The 22,167-nt window shown below is 45.8% G+C and overlaps 1 protein-coding gene across 1 annotated transcript in view; it reads right to left on the bottom strand.

Moving 5' to 3' along the window:
* The window catches only part of PRAG1 (PEAK1 related, kinase-activating pseudokinase 1), a 49,535-nt gene that overhangs the window by 6,684 nt on the left and 20,684 nt on the right, over positions 1-22,167 (bottom strand). The window contains exons 4-5 of the mRNA XM_036763962.1: positions 14,651-14,811; positions 558-1,183 (exon numbers count right to left, since the gene is read on the bottom strand). Of these exons, the coding sequence (XP_036619857.1) occupies positions 558-1,183; positions 14,651-14,811 (787 nt within the window). The remainder of the gene's footprint in view (positions 1-557; positions 1,184-14,650; positions 14,812-22,167) is intronic.

Below are 22,167 nucleotides of genomic sequence, written 5' to 3'. Positions count from 1 at the left end.
CTAGACCCTGAGTTGTTGGGTTCTCTGAAGTTGGGGAGGGGGCAGATGATCTCAGAGATCCTCGCTTCATGATGAGGATTGGCCTTTTGCCTTTCTTGATCTCAGCTACAGCATAAGCTTCCGGTGGGCAGGAACATGCTTAGTGTAACTTTTCTTCTGCCCCTCTTCCCCCAGGTCCTAAGATTGCCCCCTCCCCTTGCTCCCTCCCTCCCTCCCTCCTAGGCCAGCAGGGACCAGTACCTGGCACCTGTACCTCCACTGCCACTCTCAGGCTCAGGCCCTGGTCCCTTCTGCCCTCTCATGGCCTCTCCTCCCTCCACATGGTCGGTCCTTCATGGCCCTGCCCAAAGGGCTTCCTTTCCTATCTTTTCATTGGCTCCTGATTCCCCAGTACCTACGCCCCACCCTCTCTGTACCCCCTACCAGCACCACCTCTAGCCTTCCTGGACCAGGAAGACTCTAAATTTAGAGCTGAATGGAGCGGCCTCAGAACCAGAGTCCTATCCCTCATTTGATAGGATCCTTGCGTGGTCCCAAGGGAGCACAAGGGAAGGTACCTTCACCGCATAAGGCCGGGAGGGATCCTCCGAGCAGGTGGCGCAGTAGTAGATGGCATCTCCAGCCTCACAGCAAGGTTTGTTGCATGTCAGCTTGAAGAGAGACCAGCTGTTCTCACTGAAGTGTGGCTCTGATCCCTGGCTGCCCATGAAGTGGCGCTCACACCTGGCAGCCAGGCGCACCAGAGACTGGGCATAGAGGCCACTGAGCTTGGCATACGTGGCCTCCTTGCTGGTGATGCTGGTGAGGAGGCTGGGGAGCTGCTGCTGGCTGCTGGAGGCAGAAGTCTGGCTGGATACACTCAGCTGAGAAGAAGATGGGGAGAAGCCCTGGAACTCTTGCAGCTGGGCCTCAGGGACCCTAGTGCGGCCCCCCAGCCTGGGCCCAGGGAAGCGAGAGTCCTCAGGATGGCAGATATTTGTTTCAGAGTGGCTGGGGTTCAGCCGGGGGCTTGAGGCTCGGCGGCCAGAGGAGCCCTGGGCCAGAAAGAGGCCGTCGGGAGAAGATGCGGCTCGGCTAACAGTCTTCTTCTGGGGCAGCGGAGGGGGCTGCAGGGGCCCGCATGGAGAGCCATGGTCTGAAGGGCACCCAGGGGAGGGGCAGGGGGCTGGCTCGCAGGCAAGCCCTGAAACAGAAGAGCAAAGCATCAACCTGAGTACCTACTGGCTTTCCAGGGCTGACCCTGCTGAGTCCTGGCACTGGGCACCAGGTCACCAGGCAGTCAGCAGGGAGGGGTTGGCAGGGTTCAAGCTGAACTAGAATCAACCAGTCATGGGCTCTGGCAGTGGGAGGGGGGCCCTGCCTCTCTCTCTACCTCCCTAACAAGGGAAAGGACTGGGAGGGAGCACAGAGGACTTAGTCGAACCCTCTCATTTTCCACAGGAGAAGACCTGGGGAGGGAAGTGACTTCAACAGGTCACAAATAGGATCTCAGGTCTTAGGCAGAAAGGGATCTTGGGAGCCATCTCAAGCCATCCCTTCTTCACTGATGAGGACACAGGAAGTATGTAACTTACCTAAGGTCAAACAGTAGGAATGGGAGGCTGGATTTGAACTCAGGTCCTCCAATGTCAGAGCCCCGGGGAGGGGGGCTAGGTGCCCCTCAAGATCCCTGCCTAGGGAGGGGACCCAACTAGGGAGCTAGAGGAGAGGATGCCCCAGGAAGAGAACAGGGACCCCCGACTGCCAAAGACCACTAGTGTCCTAGCTGTAAGAAACTTCCTGCTCAGCTGGGGTTCAGAAAACCTTCCTCCCCTTAACCCCCACCAGCTACTGTAAGCTCCCTGAGGGCAGCGCACTTGGATTTGGATGCCCTCCCTTGGCACAGAGCCTGGCACAAACAAGTTGCCTACTAAAAGTTTGTGGTCTGGCTGGGTGGCATTCAGACAAGGAGGGGTTTGGATTTGATTCCAAAGGTGAGGGACCACTGAATTTCCTGGGGGGGGCAGGGGGGTGACTTGGTCGTACCTCTTGGGGAGGATGGATTGGAGAGGGGAGAGATGCACGTGAAGGGGACTGTGAGCACTGCCATGCCAGGGTAAGGTGGTGGTCATGGGCATGGAGTGAGGACCAAGGGGCAGGTGAGAAATGTTGGGAAATAGAACCTCAAGGCTTGATGACTGGACAGAGTGGGGAGAAATCAGGGATGATGCGTCTGAGCTTGTGCTCTTGGTTGGCAGCAAAGGATGGTGAAAGAAATAGGGCAGTAAGGAAGAAGGGTTTGTGATTTAAACAATTAACACATTTTGGGACAGGGTGAGTTGGAGACCTTTGGGAGACAACCACTGAAATCTATGGGGCAGGTGATGCTGCAGGCCCGGAGAGAGGGAGTAGGGAGCTGGGAGTCAGCCACCTGAGGAATATGGAGCAGAGGAGGGGGACTAAGACTGATCATATTGTTCATAAAAAATATCATACTGGTTCAGTCCAACCCTGGGTGATTAAAGGTGTTATTGTCCACACTTAAAATGTTGCCTGACCCCAGGAACTCCCTAGGGATGCTGGGGAAGGCTACAAGGTATTCTAGGTTCCCCCTGGTCCTGGATGCACCCAAATCCTTCTGGTTTGGGGTTACCTCACCCAGAACTTGTGACGCACCCACATTTGGGTTTTGGGTCTCCTTGTGCTTTGGTCAAGTTGCCCTCTTGGCAACTTTGCTTACCTGGGTAAATCCTATATGCTGTAGACATTCCAAAGGCACACCCCCTTTCCTTTCTCGTGGGTTCACTAATGAACTCGTAAATTCCTTTCCAAAACTATTTCAGATTTTGGGGTCTCTTCTCATGAACAACAGTATCAAGGAAGGTTAGGGCGGGGAGCAGGCCCTTTGGAGGAAGAGTCAGAAGGGCAAAGTAGAAAAGCAGTTAACAAGATGAGGCAAAGGAAGTCAGAGAAGGGACGTGATGCTGCCAGAGGGTAGGCAAACCAGGCCAATGGATGGGGGCTGCTGAATGATGAAGGTTGTGAAGCAGCAGAGAAGGAAGAGAGGTGACTGAGACTCTTGGGAAGTAATAATTGGCTCTAAAGGACTTAATCAGGGGGCTGGGTCACAAAGACAGCACAAGGCTGAGAATTTCAACCATATAGAAAATACTATGTCTGCTAATTATCTGTTTATGTTCAAGGTCTTTGAGATTTCTTCTTCCAGAAGAAGAAGTGGTGCTTTCTATCCCACCCCCCCCCCCACTTCTTATCACTCACTTCTAAACTCCTTCCCCTCTGATTGTGGTTTCCTTGGGGGCTGGATTTCAAAGCATCAGAGCCAGAGGCAAGTGACAAGGAAAGGTGGAAGAAAGTGAAGAGACTCTGAGGATGGCTCTTCACTCTCAACATTGTTAGGGGAAATGAAGGATCCCTAAAACAAACAGAGATGGGCTGGGGTGGGAAAAGAAAGGACAGAGAGTAGAGGAAGGGAGGCCTGGACTTTGCTGTTCATAGGAGAAAGGGAAGGAAAGGTCAGCTGGACACTCAGAGCTGACAGAGAGATCTAAAGCCCAGTTCTGAAGAGGAGAAAGCAGGATTTGCTGAGGAGGAGGAAGCAGCTGGGAGAGGCCCCCCCCCCCAAAGGACAGAGGAGGAAGAGGAGAGCCTTGGCAGGTAGCCCAGCTCCTGTTCTAGAAGCAACTCCTGGTGACCTGCTAACAACACCAGAGGAAAGAGCCTCACAGGTCTACACACAAATGCCTGAAGTTTAGGCATAAATAAGAACTGGAGATCCTAATCCTAACGCATAGAGTAAAGTTTGGCCCTGTGAGGTCTCCCTGAGAATTAGTAGAATGAAAACTATGACTGGAACATGGCACACTACATAGGCACATGCTCTTCAAAATAATCAGAATGACTACAAAGAGGTGGGAGCTGGACATCACTGTGTATGAAGAGGAGCTCATGAGAGGAGATCCAGGACCCTGAAGAGGGAAGCAGGCAGGAGATCAGTGAACAAAGTGATTGGTCAAGGGAGTGCACTACAGATCCCCCAGGCAAAAAGAAGAAAGAGAAGAGATATTTGGGTAAAAAGATTATAAGACTAGCACAGACAGTGATGTAATAGAGATAGGGGCCTCAATTATCTAGACATTGGCTGGACATTTCTCTTTATCGAAAACGAATTATGTATTATGTATCCCTAGCACCTAACACAGTGTCTGGCAAATAGTAGGTGCTTAATAAATGTTTGTTGGATAACTAATAACTTCTTGACTTGTCTTAAGGATAACTTCATCCTTCAAATGGTGGAGGAACCTACAATGAGAGATTTTCTTCAGGATCTGATTCTCATTAACAGGAAGGAGTTGGTTACTATAGTAGAAAGAACAGGAACCAACTTCCAGGTCACATGAGCAATGAGATGGAGGACTAGATATTTTCTCTGATCTCTTCAACCTCTCAGACCTCTCCAAAATTGAAATTATGAGCCAAAGATAAGGCAACTTTAGTTGTCTCCATGGTCTAGGATATCCAGAAGGCTTAAAAAAAAGGACAAATCCTAAACCTTGAACGAATACTGACCCTGAGTTCATGGGTAGAAAGGCTGTACTAGCAGATCCAAGGACCCAAACCATGGGTAAGAGCTTTTAGCGAAACCTACTCCCAAACCCTGATCACCTCTGCTTCCTTCCAGTGCCATGGAGACCTGGCTTAAAGTAATCAGTCTGCTCAGGTTGTGGCAGAGAGCCAGCATAAGCCCTGCAGCAATCTGAACTGTCAGTTCTGGGATGGGCAACCCTGTGATGACAGTGCTGCAAAGCTACCAGGGCCAGGTATATCATGTGTGTGTCTGTGCATCTGTGTGTCTGTGTGTGTTCAGCCTGAGGGAAGAGCACAGTACAGCTAGGGCCATTTCTGACCACAAAAAAAGTCAGTTGGGGCAATGAGGTAGGCTGGTGAACCATGAATCTCCCAATGTGGGGGGAAGAGGCTCAGATGCTTTAAGATCCAGCCCCCAAGGAAACCATAATCAGAGGGAAGGGAGTTAAGAAGTGAGTGATAAGGAATATAAGGAGGGGGGGGTGAGGAGAGATGGAAAGCACCACAAATTCCAGGAAGAAATCTCAAAGACCTTGAACATAAACAGGTAATTAACAAGTCATGATAGAAGGAAATATGCCTGATAAACAAGTCCAGGTATCTATAAATAAATACTGAAATAAAAGAAAAGTAATCCAACACTCACCAAGACAGAAGACCTGTGAGATTTGAGAAGAACATGGAAAACACACTTTTTCTGAGTGTTTTAAAAGACAAATGGGAATCATGACAGCAGAATTTGTCTTGCACCAGTAAAAATAATGGGCAGAGTAGAAAAACTTCACTCTTTAATGGTAAGCCTCACCAAAGAAAGAAAAGAGAGAATAAGAGGTTGGGAATGAAAATGTAAAAAGTGAAGCAGGAAAGAAGGGAAGCAAAAACAATATTAAAAAAAAATCTGTTCACTAAGCAAGTTAAATATTCTGATCTCAAAGATAAGATGTGCAGAGACAACCTAAGGGGTCGTAGGTCTCCAAGAAGAACAAGATAAAAAAACCTTAATTCCACACAGCAGGAAATAATGCAAGAGAACTGCCCCGAACTTCTGAACATAGAAAATGAAATTCCAACTGAAAAAATTTGCAGATTCCCCCACCCCCAAACAAAGAAAAGAAAACAAAACCCCAAGGCTGCAAAACTCCAAGACACATAGTGAATAGATTAAACAATTAATTCAGAAATAAGGTCTATAGGCCACCAGGAGAAAGATCTTCAAATATAAAGGAAAGGAAATTTGAATGACACAAGCCTATTCTGAACCCACCAGAAAATGCAGGAGGGAAAGGAAGAAGGTGTTGAAGAGGAATAAAGCTCAAGATGCAGCCCAGGGTGACCAGATAAAAGCAGAAGACAGAAAACAAAATCCCAAAGGCAAAGAGGCAACAAATGAGAATAGGGAGTTAGCGGTGAAGAAGAAGCATGCTGGGGAGCAGGAAGGCAGCAGTCAAAAGCAAAACTTTGTTGAGGAGTGGAAGGGGAAAGGGAGAAATAAAAGCATAAACTGGGGAAATAGGATGGAGTAAAAGACACAGAGAGTAATCATAACTGTGAATGTGAATGAGATGAACTCTCCCATAAAACAGAAGTGGATAGCAGAATGGATTAAAAACCATAATCCTACAATATGCTGTTTACAAGAAACACATTTGAAATAGGGGAATACACACAGGGTAAAGGAAAAAGACTGGAGTAAAATATATTGCACTTCAGCTGAAGTAAAAAAAAAAAAAGTAGGGGTAGCAATCCTAATCTCAGACAAAGCAAAAGTAAAGATAGATCTAATTAAAAGAGATAAAGAAGGATGCTATATCCTGCTAAAAGGCACCATAAACAATGAAGCAATATCATTGTTTAACATATATGCATCAAGTGGTATAGCATGCAAATTCCTAGAGGAGAGGTTAAGGGAGTTATAGGAAGAAATAGACAGCAAAACTATAATAATGGGAGACCTCAACCTTCCCCTCTCTGAACTTGATAAATCTAACCTCAAAATAAACAAGAAAGAAGTTAAGGAGGTAAACAAAATTTTAGAAAAGGCAGATATGATAGCCCTCTGGAGAAAACTGAATGGGGATAAAAAGGAATATACTTTTTTATCAGCAGTACATGGCATGTACTCAAAAACTGACCATGTACTAGGGCATAAAAACCTCACAATCCAGTGCAGAAAGGCAGAAGTAGTCAAAGCATCCTTTTCAGATCATGATGCAATAAAAATTATTTGTAATAAAGAACCATGGAAAAATAAGCTAAAAATTAATTGGAAACTAAATAATCTAATTCTAAAGAATGAGTGGGCCAAAGAACAAATCACAGAAACAATTAATAACTTCATTCAAGAGAACAACAATAACGAGACAATATACCAAAACTTATGGGATGGACCAAAAGCAGTACTTAGGGGAAGTTTTATATCTCTAAATGCTTACATGAATAAAACAGAGAGAAAGGAGATCAACGAAATGGGCATGCAACTGAAAAAGCTAGAAAAAGAACAAATTGAACATCCCCAATTAGATACCAAATTAGAAATACTGAAAATCAAAGGAGAGATTAATAAAATTGAAATCAAGAAAACTATTGAATTTAGAAATAAAACCAAGGGCTGGCTTTATGAAAAAACCAATAAAATTGATAAACCTTTGGTCAATTTGATTAAAAAAAAGAAAAAAGAAAATCAAATCACCAGTTTCAAAAACAAAAAGGGTGAATTCACCTCCAATGTAGAGGAAATTAAAACAATAATTAAGAATTATTTTGCCCAATTGTATGCCCATAAATTTGACAACCTTAGGGATATGGATGAATATCTACAGGAATATAAATTGCCCAGGTTAACAGAAGAGGAAGTATAATTCCTAAATAACCCCATCTCAGAAAAAGAAATTGAGCAAGCTATCAATGAACTCCCTAGGAAAAAATCTCCAGGGCCAAATTGTTTTACATGTGAATTTTATCAAACATTTAAAGAACAATTAAGTCCTACACTTTATAGACTATTTGGGAAAATGGGTGAAGGAGTCCTACCAAATTCTTTTTATGACACAAATATGGTACTAATACCCAAACCAGGAAGAGTCAAAACAGAGAAAGAACATTATAGACCAATTTCCCTAATGAATATTGGTGCAAAAATTTTAAATAAAATATTAGCAAAAAGATTGCAGCAACTTATCACAAGAATAATAAATGACAACCAGGTAAGATTTACTCCAGGAATGCAAGGCTGGTTCAATATTAGAAAAACTATCAGCATAATTGATCATATCAACCACAAAACTAGAAGAAACCATATGATCATCTCAATAGATGCAGAAAAAGCCTTTGACAAAATACAACACCCATTCCTATTAAAAAACACTAGAAAACATAGGAATAAATGGAGCCTTCCTTAAAATTATAAATAGCATCTACTTAAAACCATCAGCAAGCATTATATGTAATGGGGATAAGCTAGATGCATTACCAATAAGATCAGGGGTGAAACAAGGATGTCCATTATCACCCCTATTATTCATTTTGGTACTAAAAATGTCAGCTGTGGCAATAAGAGAAGAAAAAGAAATTGAAGGAATTGGAATAGGCAAAGAAGAAACTAAATGATCACTTTTTGCAGGTGATATGATGATTTCCTTAGAGAATCCTAAAGAATCAAGTAAAAAACTACTTAATAAACAATTTTAGCAAAGTTGCAGGATATAACGTAAACCCACATAAATTCTCAGCATTCCTATAAATTACTAACAAAGCCCAACAGCAAGAGATAGAAAGAGAAATTCCATTCAAAGTTACTGTAGATGCCATAAAATATTTGGGAGTCTATCTGCCAAGACAAGCTCAGGGCCTACGTGAACATAATTATGAAACACTTTTCACGTGAATAAAGTCAGATCTAAATAAATGGAAAAAATATCAGTCGCTCATGGTTAGGCCGAGCTAGTATAATAAAAATGACAACTTTACCTAAATTTACTTATTCAGTGCGATACCAATCTAACTACCAAAAAATTATTTTACAGAGCTGGATAAAATAATAAAGGTCCAGAATATTAAGGGAATTAATGAAAAGACATGCTAGGGATACCAGACATGCTAGCCATACCAGATATCAAACTGTACTACAAAGCAGCAGTCATCAAAACTACCTGTTACTGGCTAAGAAACAGAGGGGTAGATCAATGGAATAGGATAGGTACACAAGACGCAGAGGTCAAAGCCTATAGCAATCTACTCTTTGATAAACCCAAAGAATCCAGGTTCTGGGCTAAGAATTCACTCTTCCACACAAACTGCTGGGAAAATTGGAAAATGGTAGGGCAGAAACTGGACATAGACCAATATCTTACACTGTATATCAAAATAAAGTCAGAAGGAGTTCACGATTTAGAAATAAAGGCTGATACTGTAAGCAATTTGGGAGAACAGGGAATAGTTTACCTATCAGATCTATAGGAAAGGGAAGAATTCATGACCGAATAAGAGATAGAGAGCATTACAAAATGCAAAATGGATAATTTGATTATGTTAAACTGAAAAGTTTTTGTATAAACAAAGCCAATGCAACAAAGATTAGTAGGGAAAAATTGGGAGAAAATCTTTATATCCAAAGTCTCTGATAAAGGCCTCATATCTAAAATATACAGGGAACTGAGCCAAATTTAGAGGAGTAAAAGCCATTCCCCAATTGAGAAATGGTCAAAGGATATGAACAGGCAGTTGTCAGAGGAAGAAATTAAAGATATCTATAGGCATATGAAAAAATGCTCTAAATCACTACTGATTAGAGAAATGCAAATCAAAACAACTCTTAGGTACCACGTCTCTCCTGTCAGATTGGCTAAAATGACAAAACAGGAAAATGATAAACGCTGGAGAGGATGTGGGAAAATTGGAACATTGTTACATTGCTAGTTGAGTTGTAAACTGATCCAACCATTCTGGAGAGCAATTTGGAACTATGCCCAAAGGGCTATAAATACATCCATACCCTTTAACCCAGCAATACCACTCCTAGGGCTATATCCCAAAGGGATCACACAAGTGGGAAAGGGACCTGTATGTGCAAAAATATTTATAGTAGCTCTTTTTGTGGTGGCAAAGAATTGGAAATCAAGGGGATGCCCATCAATTGGGGATTGACTGAAAAAGTTGTGGCATATGAAGGTAACGGAATACTATCGTGCTATAAGAAATGGGAGAGATATGGACTTCATAACAACTTAAAAGACCTACAATGATATGATGCTGAGCGATAGGAGCAGAACCAGGAGAACATTATACACAACCACAGACATATTGATTCTGTAATAACTAACTTTGATAGACTTGGTTCTCCTCAGCAATACAAGGCTCGAAGATGGCTCCAAAGGACCCTTGATGGAAAAAACTAGCTACATCCAGAGAAAGAGCTGTCGAGTCTGAATGCAGATTGAGGCACACTATTTGCTCTCTTTTTTTCCTCATGACTCATTCCATTGGTCATCATTCTTCTTTGTACCTTGACTATTGTATAAATAAGTTTAATGCGAAAGTTTATGTAGAATCTATATTGGATTGCATGCCATCTTGGGGAGAGGGGGGAGGGGAGGGAAGGGAAGAAAATTTGAAACTCAAGAACATGTAGAACTGAGTGTTGTAAACTAAAAATAAAAAATCTAATTAAAAAAAAGATTTAAAGAAAGTGTATGGGAAAGTTAACTGGGGGAAAAAATCTTTGCTGCATGTTTCTGTGATAAAGGTCTCATTTCCAGGAGGCACTGGCTCAAATACATAAGCCTGAAAACTATTGTTCCAATTGGTAAATAAATAGGATGATATGAAAGGCAGCTCCCAAAGGAAGAAATCCAAGCTCTCAACAACTGTAAGAAAAAACAAGCTTTTTTAAAAAAAAGGATAGAGGAGGGACTATGGATAGTGTTGCCAAAATACATTTAAAAAAAGGAAGATAAGGGAGTGATTGAAATATTTTTACAAATGAATTGAAGAGAACAGACGGAAAGTGAATAAAAACCAGTCCCGCCACACAGGACAGCTGTAAAATATCATGTTGATTTTGTTGTCTGTTTGGAGGGTGCAGAAGAGGGACAGACCATCTGTCCTCTGTTCTGGCTCTGCTTTTTATGTGGAGATCCTTATCCTATTTGGCATTTGATATTTGGAATTTTTAAAGGAAATTAAACCAAAAGATCGAGGGTGTTAAATTTGGGGAGTCTGGAGGCTTTGCACAGGAGCCTGAACTTTGCTCATTCAGGAGATCTACATACATGCCAGCTCTGTGCCCTCCAGCCCAGAGTGAGCCCCCAAGGAGCCTGGATGCCAGCTCCTCCCCCCTTCCCCTTTCAGCTGGAAGTCACACAATGTCCTGCATTGTTACTCAGCTATTTCCTGTGTATAGGTCGTCCCTCTCCCAATAGAGGGGACCAAGGGTGTACAGTTCTTCTGTATCACCCTCCAAGATTTTCACAGTCCTATGGGCCAGCAGGCATTTGTAATTACATATTCACCTAAATAAATACTTGAAGTGAATGAATGAATGAGAGTATGGATGAACAACTGAACAAATGTGTGAGTGGAGTCATGATCTGGAGGGAAAATGTTTAATTGGCTAATTAACCAACTTGCAAAGCTGCTACCAAAGGAGACAGAAGCAAGGCCAGGTAAGAGAGGGAATGGGTGAGCATGGTCCTGCTGCGTAGAGAAGCCAATGGCAGGGAATGGTATTTCCCAGTTATGCTGGGGCCAGAGGAGGAACAAGGAAGGGCCAGGAGCTGGGCTTTGGCCTGCTGCGATAGATGACAATTTACTAACTGGCCAAAGGGAGAAGGCCAAGCCGCTCAACTCGAACATGGCCCCTGAAGCAGCCCTGATGGGAGCTGATGCCCAGTGGGGAGCCCTCAGAGCTGCCCGTCCTTTCTGGCCCTGATGACCCACATTCTTGGGCTCTGAAAGAATTGGGATGGCTGATTCACTCTCAGGGACCTGCGAAAAGTCATGGAAAAAGGAAAAGACACCATGGGCCTGCTGAAGGGCAAATGTGGCCCTTTTCAGAAAAGGAAGAGAAGGAGACAGTCTTTGAAAAGCACTTAGCCCAGTGCCTGGTACCTAGGAGGCTCGATATGAATGTTATTGAGTGGAGTCTGCAAAGGACAGGCCAGTGAGCTTGTCTGGGAATAGAGGCAACATTCCAGATCAATCACTAAAGAAATTACTGGAGAAGATCTATGAAAGAAATGGGGATGACCAGGGGCCAGTCTGCCTTCATCAAGCATGTGGCATGCCACCCAGATGCCTCTCCTTCCTGGGCCAGGATTAAAAATAGCTAATGTTAATAGCTAGCATTTCTATAGCACTTAAAAGGTTTGCAAAACTCGTGTGTGGTGTGTGTGTGTGTGTGTGTGTGTGTGTGTGTGTGTGTTCATTCTCATTTGGTCCTCACAATACACTCTGGAAGGGAAGTGCTATCATTAAACCCATTTTAGAGAAAAGGAAACTGAGGCAAACAATAGTGAAATGATTTACCCAAGGTCACACAGCTTGTAAATATCTAAGGCAGGATCTGAACTTGGGTTTTCCTGACTCCAAGAGTGATGCTCCACCTAGTATGCCACTCAGATGTTAAATTTATTATACCTGGATTACTCAATGAGTAGTTGAGGGGAATGCTGTGGATAAGATGACCTAGAATTTAGTAAAGCTTTTGATAAGAACCTTATGTGACCCTTACAGAGAAGGGGGTTAGAAGACAGAACAATTAGAAGGGTCCAGAGGTCTGTGTTAAGGCTTCCATGTTATTGAGGCAAGAAGTCTCCAACAGAGTGCCCCAGGGATCTGTACTTGCTCCTTTCTAGTCTGAGGCTTTTTCTCAATGGCTTGGTTAAGGGACAGAGTGGCATGCCTGTGGGATGTGTGGATGACACGAGGTTAGTAAGGTGAGCTAACAAAGTAGATGGAAGAAGCAGGAGAGAAAATGATCTTACTTGATAGGCAAGTACATTGAGCTGAAACTAAGAAGATGAAATTAAATTGGGAAAAATGTAAAGTTTCCCACTTGGATTCAAAAATTTAAGAACACAAAATATAAGATGGCGGCGGTGTGGACAGACGTATGGTTCTGAAAAAGATTTGGGACAATTCTGGAGAGCAATGTGGAACTCGGCTCCAAGGGCTATAAAACTCTGTGTACCCAATGCCACAGCAATACCAGTACGCAGTCTATATCCCAAAGAGAACAAGGAAAGGGGAAAAGAACCTATTTGTACAAAAATATCTGTAGCAGCTCTTTCTGGCATGGCAAAGAACCGGAAATTTAGAGGATGCCCATTAATTGAGGAATGACCGAACAAGTTACGGAACATGATTGTGATGGAATACTGCTGTACTATAAGAAATGACAAGCAGGATGATTTCAGAAAAACCTGGAGGGACTTACATATGAACAGATGCAAAGTGAAGTGAGCAGAACCAGGAAAACATTGTACACAGCAACAGCAGTAATACCCAGTGATCAACTGTGAAGGTCTTAACTACTATTCTCATCCAGAGAGAAGCCTGTAGAATGCTGAGTACAGACTGAAACACATTTTTTTTTGCTTTCTTTATTTTTCTTGCCTTTTTTTGGGGGGGGGCAACATGGCTAATATGAAAATATGTATTTTCACATCTACAATTGATATCATATTCCTTGCCTTCTCAATAGACTGGGGAGGGGCAAGAGGGAATTTGGAATTCAAAATTTAAAAAAAAATTAATGCTAAAATTATTAAATTAGAATTTTTAAAAATTTGAGACTTTTAGCAGACTGCAGTCTTAAAGTGAATCAGCTGTCTGAATGTGATTTGGCAGCCCCCCCAAAAAATGTATTAAGGGAGGTCTCCCAGGAATGGGGATGTGACAATCGTGCTGTCCTTTGCCCTCATCAGATCTTATCTGGAGAATGGGTTCAGTTCTGTGTGCCACCTGTCAGGCAAAGCTGCTGGGGGGGTTGAGTCCACTTCAAGTGAGTGACTGGGCATGTTTAGCCGAAGAAGAGACATCATGGGGAGGAGGGACCAGCCTGGCTACAGAGAACAGAGCTAGGAGCAGTGGGGACAAGTCACAAAGACGCCAATGTAGGCCAGATGTCAGGAAAACCTTTATAGCTTAGAGTCGGCCCAATGTGGAGTGGGCCACCAGAGGAGGGGGAGGAGGGATCCCCATACTTGGGGGATTTTAAGCAGTCATTTGTCAGGTGTGTTCTCCCTCCTCTCCTCCATTGCTAGCTGGACATTATAAGGCAGTCCCTTTTCCAGACAGAGTTGGCTGCTGTCAGGGGGAACCCTTTTTTTCCTTCTTCCTTGGAACCCGTGATAAGATGGGCCAGTAAGGCCAGACCACTTTGCTTCCTCTACCTACCATCCCACAAGCAGCCAAGGGCACATTGGTCAAGCTTGTTCTGGGAGCAGCCAGTCTGTCCACTCTGGAGGGCTGCCTGGCCTAGGAGGAAGTGAGGGGCTGATCAGGACCCAGCCAACTGGCCTCTTCGTGAGCAACCACCAAAACCTTATTGGTGTTTGGAGGGGAACAGCTGAGCCTGGTGCCCTTCTCAGCTCCGGCTTGGCCCACTGGCCTGTTTTCTTTAAGCCTGACCATTCTCTGACCACCTTCCCCACAACCTCTCTAGGACATAAGCAGCATTATATATGTTTTATACAGAAAGAAACAAGCCCAGAGAAGACAAGTGACTTATCCAGTCGCCCAGGTGGTAAACATCAAGGGAGGATTTGAACTCAGGTTCTTGGACTCCAGAAACAGAGCTTCCCAGACCTTTCCTAAGTGTCCTCAGAGGCCCTTGAGTCCTACCCTGCACTTGCAGAGGCAGACCCTGACTCTCAGATAGGGAGAGGCGGTTAAGTAAACCCACCCAGCCATCATGCCACAGGGCTCCCACTTCTCCTGTGCGCTTCCTGTCCTCTGGAAGTGCGCTGCAAAGGCCAGCTTCCCATGCCTCCTTCCTCCCTCTGTAAGGCACAGTGCAGTCAGAGGTGCCCCCCGTGGAGGAGAGAACCAAGCCCGTGTAGACACTCACCTCCGTCGCTGCAGGTCTGGGAGTCAGAGGTCAGGCTGTCCGTGGAGCCAGCGCTGAAGTGAACGCGAATGCCGCTGAACCCAGTGGGGCTGAGGCTTTCTGCCAAGCTGAGGCTGGCCCGTTCCAGATCAGAACTACTTTTGTTCATTCTTAGAAGATGCCTGAAAAGGAAAAGCCGGTGGAATGAGTCTGAGAAGAAGGAGCCGGGATGGAATCATGGAATCAGAGTGGAAGAAGGGACTTATGCCCACTCACATTGTCCGTCCCCACAAGTGGACCGTCACCCGGTCTCTATCTGGAGACCTCCCCTCCCGAGGCAGCCCCCTCCCCACTCCAGGCAGCCCCTCCCCACCCGAGGCAGCCCCCTCCCCACTCCAGGCAGCCCCCTCCCCTCCTGAGGCAGCCCCCTCCCCACTCCAGGCAGCCCCTTCCCTCCTGAAGCAGCCCCCTCCCCACCCGAGGCACCTCCTTCCCCTCCTGAGAAAGCCTCCTTGTTGGGAACTTGTTAGGGTTTTTTCCCTGGGCATCAGACCCAAGCTTACCCCTTGGCCACTCTAAGCTATTGTTCTAGATGCTGCCAAACAGAACAAGTGAAACCCCTTCTCTGCATGACAGCCCTCCAGACATCTGAAGACAGCTCCCCTTCTACAAGAATCCTGAAATATCCAAAGCTTTGCTGAAACAGGCAAGCTTTCTTCACAGCAGCCCTCCCCTCTAAGAGCAGGAACACTGTCCTCAAAAGAAACTGAGGTGAATTTGGCATGACCTGTGCCAGACTAAGCCAGGTCAGCTCTTTGGAAGTGCTGCTTCCCTTTCTCAATACTAATGAAGCATTCCTATAATGATCCTTCCTAGAATTCTGCCAGGAATCAAAGTTAAGCTCACTGGCTCCTGGTCACCAAACTCCGCTTTCTTCCCTTTTCTGAAAAGTGAGCTTCCATTTGCCTTCTTCCCATGTGTGTGCTACTGTTCCCATGTTCAGGTATCCCTGGTGGCGGTAGGGCAACCACACTGGCTAATTCGTTCAGGACAGAGTCCATGGGGGCCAATTTCTCAGGCTGCCTGTTTCACTGTTACACGCTTGCATTGGTCTGACTGGGTTGGGCCCTGAACAGTCAGCCTCCAAGGCTCTGGACCCTGAATTGTTCTGTTTGAAGTCCTATGGGTCTTAGCAGTATAGGGAGAAAAAGTCAGGAAGTGTGTGACCATTCCAGGGCAATCACTTTAAGTCCCTCATCTATATAAAGGGGGAATAACCAGGGCGCCCAGGCCCCAGACTTTGCTATGTGACTGTCAGTCCTTGTGATCATCATTATCTCGATCATCTGGTCCTCCCAAGCTATGCTGGTGGAGTGTTAGACTGGTAGGTGCCAGCAGCTTAGGAAGCCAGGGTCCAGTTAGTGGCAGTAAATTGAGCCAGTTTGCTTAGGGTCATCCTCACAAGTGACTGGGAAGCTGGCCCTTGGGTGATAAGCTCCCTACCCACCAAAGCCCATGGTCCAAAGACAAATACCAGCCGGCCCTCAAGCCTGAGACCCCGCTCCTCCAGGCAAAAGATGCTAAGAGCCACAAGATGGACAACATCAATGACAGATCCTTGTCTAACAGCCCCCCAAGTGACTAGAGAAGGAGATCACTGATTGAGGGCTAGAGGCAACTGAGTCTAACCTCCACATCTTAATGATGAGAAAGCAGGCTTGGCGCGGTGAACAAGCTGGATTCAAACCCAGGACTTTCTGAGGCCAGTGCCCTGTCGATGCCTCCAAGGGACATCCTGGGGTAGGAACTACATCATGTCCTTGACATTTTAACAATAAACCATATCAGAAGAAAGGAGCTGGAGGAAGTGGACACAGGACTCACAGAAGGACTTGGGCATCCCCTCTGGCCACCCCCATGCCTGGAGCGCTCTCCTCCTTCACATCTCAGCCCTCAACTCCCTTCACATCCACCTTCTAGAAGGAGCCTTTCCTGATCCTGGCCCCCCACCCCACTGAGACCCTCCTGTTTCTCCTGTACTTGGCTGGTTCATACATAGCTGTTGACATGTTTCCTCCCTGTTAGTCTGTTAAAACAAAGACCAAAACTACTACAAATCTCACAGAAAGAATTAAAAAATGAAGACAAGTTCCAGCATGCCGCTAAAGCAGCTGCACCTGACCTATTGGAACAAGAAATTGGATGTGGATGCAGAAAGGATATCAATGCCAAACAACAGTTCCATACAGAAGTTTAAACTGACAGACATGCTCTGGAGACCCAAGATCCTCGAATGTGCGCTACCCAGCAGACACTTGGCTCACTTTCCAGGTGGAAAGAGATGACCTCCAGAGGCATCACTGGTTTAGAACAGACACATTTGTGAGGTCTTCTTGTGAAGGATGGTGAGGGATTCTGAGAAGCATCACCTCTTAAAGCAGATGGGAGCAGCAGAAGCAGAGGAGAAAATGAGTTTCCAGAAGTCCTGAGGAGAGACCCAGATCTGTCTTCAAAGGTGGTGGTGGAAGGAGGACATCAAACCGAAGAGAAATGGAAAGATCTGGAAAAACTTTTCCCAAAAACAATGTCTGTTTCCCCACCCAGGAGAAGACAGGCATCATCCCTTGTATGACCCCTGGGGTTGACCCTGCCTGGCATTATCCTTGGTGTTTGCCCCTTGTCATCATCCCTGGTATCACACCTGGCATTGACCATTGGCCATCACCCTGCCTGGCATCACCCCTGGTGCTGCCTGTCGGCTTCACCTCTGATATCACCCAACACTGACCACCTGGAAACAGTTGCAAAGGTAGCAGTGAGCACCTCAGAGGGGAGGCAGCCAGATGAGGCTTTAACTCAGCCCCAACAAAAAGCAAATAAACCAAAAGGAATCAAACTCAACTGAAACCAAGTAACTGACCCAACGATGGAATGGCCAGGAATGCAGCAGGAAACTCACTGGTGTCTCTCTGAAGGAGTCATTCCAATAGCGGTCTCTGGCCAGTCACACAGCTTCCCTCTTGGGATGGGCCCTGACAACAGAGGAAGGGCCTCCTCCAGCCTCCCACCACTTCCCTGGCTCTCACCTATACTTCCTTCCCTGCCTCTCAGCCACTAGTCGGACCTTAGAACAAGTGAGAGGTAGAAATCCCCTGGCCCAGGCAGCCAGCATCCTCTTCCTCTGGGCTACTTGCTGCAGCTGCTATGTCGATGCCTTGAATGGGGTTTTCCCCCATTGTGCTTCGGAGGGATGGCTCTGAGCTGCCCGCCCCCAGACTGGAAGCTGGCTGCTGAGAAAACCAGAAAAAGCTGAGGCCGGCAGGAAGAAGGGCCATCTGCTCCACTTCCTCATTCATTCTCAGGAACAAACCACAGCTAAAAATACTGCTGAGCCTGGGGAGGGACCCAGGCTCCAGTGAACAGGGCTTTCCAGTCCCATCTGAGAATGCTGGGCATGCACCCTAAAGCTGGGCTGGGGCCATGGGGCACCGCCTTCTCAGGGCACATTCTCCCCCTCACTGTCCACCTCCTGCTTCTCTCCCGCATGTTGGGCTGATGCTTCCTGCCTCTAGGGGCAGAGCCAGGAGCCCCAAATCAAGATCACAGGATTCACACCACATCCATGCCCATGGGCGCACAGCCTCAGTCTCAGCGTGTGTGTGTGCATGCATGTGTGCGCACATGGCCAAAGAAAGTCTGGTGCCAAGCAAGAAGTCTTTTTTTTTCCCTTTGTATTTATGAAAGAGGAACCAGCCATGCCAGCACCCAGCCCCTTCCCCCATAGGAGCCACAGTGCCCCCCTCCCCCAGGAGCTGCAGCCCGCTTACCATCCTAGCCCAGAGGGCTCCAGGCAGCTCTGCTCTCCCGCCCCTGCTGCACCCCAGCCACCAGCCCAGAGTGGGGGGCACAGGGCTGCCTGGCCAGCCCTCCCACTGCCTCTCGGGTCCGTTCGCTGCCAGCCACTGGAAGGTGACAAGTAATTCCTATGCTGGCTCTTTCTATAGAATGCACTTCCTTTGCCTGAGTGACCCACGCAGCTCCCTATGGGGCTGGTGCACTCAGCTAAGCCTGCCTGACACTCCCCCCATCGTCATCATCTGCCCCAGACATCCTTGCTCCTCAACCAGTGAACAAGGAAGGCCACCCCATCTGACAGGGGCTGAATGCTTACGGATGCTATTCATTCATTCATTCATTCTTAGCTCATCTTCTGCCTGGTTTAGTGGGACTGCCTCCAGACCCTCCCCCTCCAGGATAATTCTAGGCGTGCTCAGTGCCTACCCTGTGCCATGCCCTTCAGTTAAAGGCCACAACCTGCCGTCCCTCCCCTGCTCTAGACTCTGCAACAGCTGCCTGTGGGGAAGCTCTGGGAGGCTGTATAGAATCTCTGCCATCCCTCATCATTTAATTCCATCCTTTTATTCAAATACCCTACTGATCCCAAAGCTCTTCAGCTCCATTCACTCTGGCCAACACAGTTTAAATGCTCACTCCCCTCATCCCAGGTGGAGCTCTCAGCTCAGTCTTCCTTTCCTTCTAGCAGCTTCTTAGAGGGGTGTTCCTCATCTGCCTTAACTATAGTCATGTCCAGGCCAGATTAGGGTGAAATTTGGACAGCATTGTTTCCAAAAAGATTCCTGACTTGGCCTCCATAAGCTGCAGGGCTGAGAAAGCATCATCTTCTCCACTTGTGCACTGAAAGTGATTGGAGGCCTGAGATTGCCTGGGGTGGGGGTGGGGGCTGTCTTGGTTTCACCCTCTGGGAATGTCCATGCTCCTTTCCCTCCTTGGGCCATATCTATTCTTTCCGGCTCAGCTCAACTATCTCCTCCTTCCCTCATCTTTCTTAGACCTTGGTCTGGGCCTATCAGATCTCTGCAACCCTTCGATGGCTGCCAATGATGGGCCTCTACCAGTGAGGGCCCTCTACCTCTCCAGTCTTATCTTGGCTTCCTCCCCAACACAAACTGGACAAAGCTAACCCCAAAGTGCTTGCTTGCCCACTACTGTGCATGCCTCTCTTCATACTTTCTGAGAATGCCTTTCTTTCCCTGCTCTGATGCCCCAATTCCCACCCATCCTCTGGGGAACTCTGGCTGGCCTTCCCCTTTGGGCTGCTACTGTTCTCAGCATGGAGTTCTGCGTGTCCCACATCTGGGGCTCTGTCCAGGACCTGGCACAGTTCCTACCACAGGATAAGTGCTTAATAATGCTTATCTACCAATTGGTAGGCCCATGACTTAGCTCACAAATGAACCAGGCCTCATAGGTAGACAGCATGACCACCCTGGGGCATCTCGGCACATACATGTGTGCCAGACTTTGCTAAGTCATTGCTACCATCCATGTGACCTCCTCCAACTCCCCCTTGTCTAGGCCACTTTGTATTTACTCTGAATGATACATTGTATCACTGCCAAACTGCTATTCTTAAAACATATTTTGGACTGGGTCACACCTCAAGAAGTTTCAAGATGGTGAACTGGGAGCAACCTAGTTCCCACCACTTCTCTCCAAACAACTTTAACACCTCAAATCAAATTTTGGAATGGCAGAGCCAACAAATGGTCCAAGTGAGACATTTTCCAAACTTAGGAGCTCAATAGGAGACATCTGTGATACTGGGTTTGGGGCTGGCCTAGAGCATACCCACAGCACCACTGTGGCCTTGGAGACAGTAGCCACATAAGCTTTGGGAGCTGCTAGCCCAGAGATGGTGAGGGGACTGGACAACTGGTCAGAAAGAGATTACAAGGGACCTTTTGCTGGCACTGGGTGCAGCTGGCACTGATTGGCAACTCTGTGGCCCACAAGTGAGTCCAGGTCACAGTTCCAGGGTGGAGAGGAACCCTGGGGTTAGTTATAAGAGAGCAGAGACCCTGGTCACAGTTCCATGGCTAAGGCAGCAGAGGATCTTCCTGGGTAAAGACCAGAGCACAGACCAGGAGAGCAGGGACAACACTTCTCCCAGGACCACATCACCCTGGAAGTACCAAAAAACTTGCAGATCCTCAGACCTAGCTCTGAAAACATCAGCATGATAAAGCCTGAAGCTTGGGACAGTGCCTCCCCACCCCCAGGTAAGCAGAGCCCAGCTTTAATATAAAGCTAAAGTAAAAGAATAGATTAAAACAACAACAAAAAAGAATTTTCAATAAAAAGTTACTAAGGTAGCAGGGAAGACAAAGACACAAACTCAAAAGACAATGTGAAAACTGTTACATATAAAGCCTCAAAGAAAAAATGCTAATTGGACCAAACCCAATAAGAATTCCTGGAAGAGTAAAAGAAAGAAGAATGGTGGAGGAAAAATTGGGAAAATATGTGAGTCATGCAAGGAAATTATGAAAAGAGAACTAAGAGCTTACTTTAAAAAAAAGGCCCCAAAAATACTGTAGAAAAGAACTCCTTAAAGAGTAGAATAGGCCAAATGGAAAAAGGTACAAAAGCTCACCAAAGAAAATAATTCCTTAAAAGTTAGAATTGGGCAACTGGAAGCTAATGATTTCACAAAACGTAAATAAACAATAAAACAAAATCAAAAGAGAAAATGTGAACTACCTCAGCAGGAAAACAGTTGACCAGGAAAATAGACCAAGAGGGGATAATTAAAAAATTACTGGATTACCTGAAAGCCATGATCAAAGAAAGAGCATAGACATCATATTTCAAGAAACCATACAGGAAAACTAACCTGATATCTTGGATGCAGAGGGTAAAATAGAAGTTGAAAGAATCCACTGCTCACCACTTGAAAGAGATCTCAAAATGAAAACTCTCAGGAATATCATAGTCAAATTTCATAGCCCCTAGGTCAGAGAGAAAATATCGCAAACAACCAGAAAGAAACAATTCAAATATTATGGAGCTACAGGCAAGATCACACAAGATTTAGTGGCTTCCATGTTAAAGGAGTGGAGGACTTGAAATATGATATTTCAGAAGGCAAAGGTGCTAGGATTACAGTCAAGAATAACCAACTCAGCAAAACTAAATAAAATCCTTTGGGGGAAAAATAGACATTTAACGAAAGAGAGGACTTTCCAACATGCCTGACGAAAAGAGCAGAGCTGAATAAAAAAATCTGACATTCAAACATGAGACTCAAGAGAAGCAAAAAAAGGAAAAAGGAAAGAGAAATCACAGGGGACTTAATATATCCAAACTGCTTATATTCCCACAGGGGATGTGACTCCTAAGAATGTTCTCATTATTAGGGTAGTTAGGAGTCTACATAAATAGAGGGCATAAGTAAGCCAACTATGTTGGAATGATCTCCAGAAAAAAAGTGAAGGGGTGAGAAAGAGGAATGTACTGGGAGAAGGGGGAAGAGAGAGGTAGAATGGGGAAAATTTTCTCACAGGAAAGAGGCTTACAAGGAAGACCATTTACAGTCAAGGGGAAATGGTGGGTGGTTTAAACCTCACTCTCATTAGAATTGGCTCAAAGAGGGAAGACTATATACACACTCAGTTGGATATAGAAGTCTATCTTACCCAATAGGGAGATAAGAGGGAAAGGAGATAAGAGAAGAGGGG

This window comes from Trichosurus vulpecula, chromosome 6, assembly GCF_011100635.1.
Source record: "Trichosurus vulpecula isolate mTriVul1 chromosome 6, mTriVul1.pri, whole genome shotgun sequence".
In the NCBI taxonomy this organism is placed as follows: domain Eukaryota; kingdom Metazoa; phylum Chordata; class Mammalia; order Diprotodontia; family Phalangeridae; genus Trichosurus; species Trichosurus vulpecula.
Note: the sequence above shows the minus strand (reverse complement) of the source record. Positions and strands in the feature narration are given on the sequence as shown.